Below are 3,702 nucleotides of genomic sequence, written 5' to 3'. Positions count from 1 at the left end.
TGGTCAGACTGTTTCAATTGAGATATTTATTGAACTCTTTTGAAAAGTTGATCAGACTGTTTCAATTAAGAGATTTCTAAGTCTGTTTTCAATTGAAAAGTTGGTCAGACTGTTTCAAAAGAAGAATAAAAGACTTTTGTGTATAAAACACCTGATTTTTTTCACACTAGTTCAGTAACTAGGTTAGATTTTTAATGAGAATCTAATAAACTAAAATTGATTTTTAAGATAAATCAATAAAATCTTTACAATCTCTTTCTTGAGATACAGTGAGAAAAAGTATGATATCAATTGATAGTAAATTAGATGATATGACAGTTTTTGAGAGAAAAACTGACAAAAAATAAATCAATTTTTTGCAGAGAAATTGATTAAAACTATTCAATTTTATTCTAAATCATTCAATTCTCCTCACACAACAAGTGTGCAACTCAAATCAGTTAATAAAGAGTGTAAAAAAGAATTAAGTATTAATGAAAGCTCTTCAGCCACTGAAAAAGTAATTCTTACTTAAAAGAATATGAAATTATGACAGAAAACAACTCTGTTTTTAATTCTTTGTAAGAATATTGTATAAAACTCAGAGAAAAACACCTTACTTTTTCAAGAGAAGTAAAAAACTATTTCTAAGATCTTTTTTTACATTAACTGCTGCAGAAGAATGAGATAGAAACTGCTAAGATATGCACTACTGTATACTCTCTATCAAGACTTTCCCTCTTCAGAGTCTTGATATTATAGAGAATATAAGTCTGTTTCTATATGATAATATAAATATTGCCAGCGAGATGTAGAGGAACTGGTTATTTATATCTCAAAATAGAAGACTTTGTCAATGATTATATCAATATAGAATTAATTCTCAAATTCAATAGAAACCTAGTATTGCTGTTCTCAATCCCTTGCAGAATCTATTGAATATTGAGGTATTAAAACTAGATTTAATATATCTCACTGTGCAGGGATCAAAGGCTCAGTCAGACCTTGAAGTATACTGAATTTATAGTTGTTGATGTGCTGTTGACTTGTTCTGTTGACTCATTGTCCGCTGGTTATGTATTGAATACTGTTGCCGAGGTATCTTTTTGTATTGTTCTGCCGGGGATGGGCCAGATTGAGAGGGGTGGTACGAGGGTGAGACTTGGCGTTGATGTCTAGATACACTGAAGACAGACAGGGTATTCGCGGAGGTTGCACTTCAGGAGTGTCCGTTGATTATGTGCTTGGTATTATTGCCGAGGTATCTTTTTGTATTTTTCTGCCGGGGATGGGCCAGATTGGGAAGGGCGGTACGAGGGTGGGACTTGGCGTTGATGTTTTGGAACATCAAAGATGGACAGGGTTTTCGCGGAGATCGCTCCTCAGATATCTCCACAATCACAGATCAGGGATCTTCCAAAATCGAGAAGATTGGCGCATATGGCTAGGTCTCTTCACCTTACAATTTGTATGGCAATTTGGCCCGGGGTTGTGGTGTGGTAGGGGAGAACGGGGGATAATCCCACACAGGAGTTTCGAACAACGTCTGGTTCACGTTTGGCTGGATAACTCCACCACCACACGGGGTATGCGGTCGGCGATGGGGTCAAAATGCTCGTATGATCGAGGGCTTTTCGATGGATCTATCGGCGGGTTCTTATTCGAAAAATCGAGCGAGTTCGTGGTGGAGCGGTTTTATCATGAAGGAATACATGTTAGTGCATAGAAAAAGAAATTCAGAAGTGCTGAAAGTGCAATAGAGAATAACAGTAAGCTTGTCAATACCTGCAATAAACTGAAGAACATCTATAATAAATAAGTCTGATAATGATTTTAAAGATCTGATTGTTGAAGACATAAATGATAACAATTTTGAAGATTCAGTTATTAAATACATTTGTAAGATGTTGAATAACACAGATAATCTGTGTGACTGTGATATAAATTCTGCGAGTGAGATAACTCATATGAGATTGAAGATAGTGAAACTTCAACATGAAATTAAACAGATGAAGACTAGCAGAATTAATAAGACTCTGACTAGTAGTAATAACACTGTCAGTGCGGATCTGATAGAATTTTTACAATGATAAGAAAGAGTATCAGCTCTGATGAAGATTCTAAAAGAGTTCTGAGATCAGATTAAGCATATCAGAAAACTGGTCATACTCACAGACTCTGAGAATTACTTAATATGAAAGAAGAGAATTCTTGTGATAGTGAAGTAATCTTGTACAATTGATATCATTGATGAAAAGCGAATTGATTCTATGAAGAATGTGAGTAATGATATACAATAATTTTGAGAAGAATATAATATATGATTATATAATTATATATGATCTGTGATTGCATTACAAGTGAAATCTCATTTTACTGTACTGACAGATTGCAAGCTGTCGCCCCGGTGGCCGAATGATTAATGCGGCCACCCAGTAGCGCCTTGGCATGGGAAACCAAGGCATGTGGGTTCGAAACCCGCAGGGGATACATTAAATCCGGAACTCAAGCACCTCAGGTTTCTAATAAATACAGAGGTGTACAAATCGCTTCAATAAATCACTCTATGTTCCTGGGCTGGGAAGTTATTATCGCATGTATCTAATTGTCACTCCTTTGTATTTCCTATGTTCTTGTTATCTTGGCATGGTCTCAACACCTGTATTTCCTCCTGTATAATCAACACTTGGCCTGTATTTAACATCACACAAGGACTCATCATAAGCTCCGCTTGCATATGAGTATAATGAAAGAATAATAATAATAATAATAATTGCAAGCTGTCAGTCTATTCTTTATGAAAGATCATAGAGAAAAACTTCACTGAAAGATCTACTGTTAAAAGAATAAGACTGTACAGAAAAATGATGAATCTATCTGCTAAAATAAAGAACTCAGATTGTGTCTTTATTAAATATTTAATTATCATACAGACTGAATATATTCATCTAGAGTATAAGGCTGAAGACTTTATGTTTTTTAACTGTTTACTTACTGAAGTGAGTAAGAACTGAGCATTATTCATTAGAAACTGAATGAATCAGATTGATAAGAATAATGTCAATCTCTGAAAGCTGACTTTATAGATCTTTGTCAAGATATCTTGCTATATCTTCTGATGATGAGAGAAGCTTCAAAGAATGTGATGATGAATACAACTGATAATATGCAGTAATTGAATAATAAAAGAAACAATATATGAGAATTAAATAATGAAAGCAACAATGATAAGAATACAAACCTCAGACTGAAACATAGAGATTATGAAATGAAAACATGCTATCACTGTGAAAAAGTCAGTCATATTCAGAATGATTATTAAATGAAATATTCTGAAAAACATTCTTTCAATATTAATAAGAAGAATAAGAATGAGAATAGTAAGAGTACAGATACTGCTTCTGTTCACAGTATCATAGATCAAGTGTTTTATCTGAGAAAAAAGACCTATTTAAGTGATAAATCAACAAAGAATACCTGGATATTAGACTCTGAATCAGATGCCCACGCCACATCTTATAGAGATCTTGTGAAAAAACAGAAGAATGTTAAGTTATTATTGACAATGATAGATGAAATCAGAGTTTCTACTATAATAATTAAAAATACAAGTATATCAGCTGAAGAGATGAATATGATATTGAATATTATCTATTATACTCTGAATTTAAAAGTCAATCTTATCAGTTCTGAGTAAGCTTTGGTACGGCAAGGCTTAATCTT

General features: G+C 33.6%; 1 protein-coding gene across 1 annotated transcript; it reads left to right on the top strand.

The window, feature by feature from the left end:
* Positions 1–1,150: 1,150 nt before the first annotated feature.
* Positions 1,151–1,705, top strand: BDBG_17491 (uncharacterized protein; the record flags this gene model as incomplete). The annotated part of the gene is made up of 1 exon (XM_031725195.1): positions 1,151–1,705. One exon carries the CDS (start codon positions 1,151–1,153, stop codon positions 1,703–1,705), a length of 555 nt encoding a protein of 184 aa, XP_031579773.1.
* Positions 1,706–3,702: the final 1,997 nt, after the last annotated feature.

Source organism: Blastomyces gilchristii (genome assembly GCF_000003855.2).
Source record: "Blastomyces gilchristii SLH14081 genomic scaffold supercont1.16, whole genome shotgun sequence".
Lineage (NCBI taxonomy): Eukaryota > Fungi > Ascomycota > Eurotiomycetes > Onygenales > Ajellomycetaceae > Blastomyces > Blastomyces gilchristii.
Note: the sequence above shows the minus strand (reverse complement) of the source record. Positions and strands in the feature narration are given on the sequence as shown.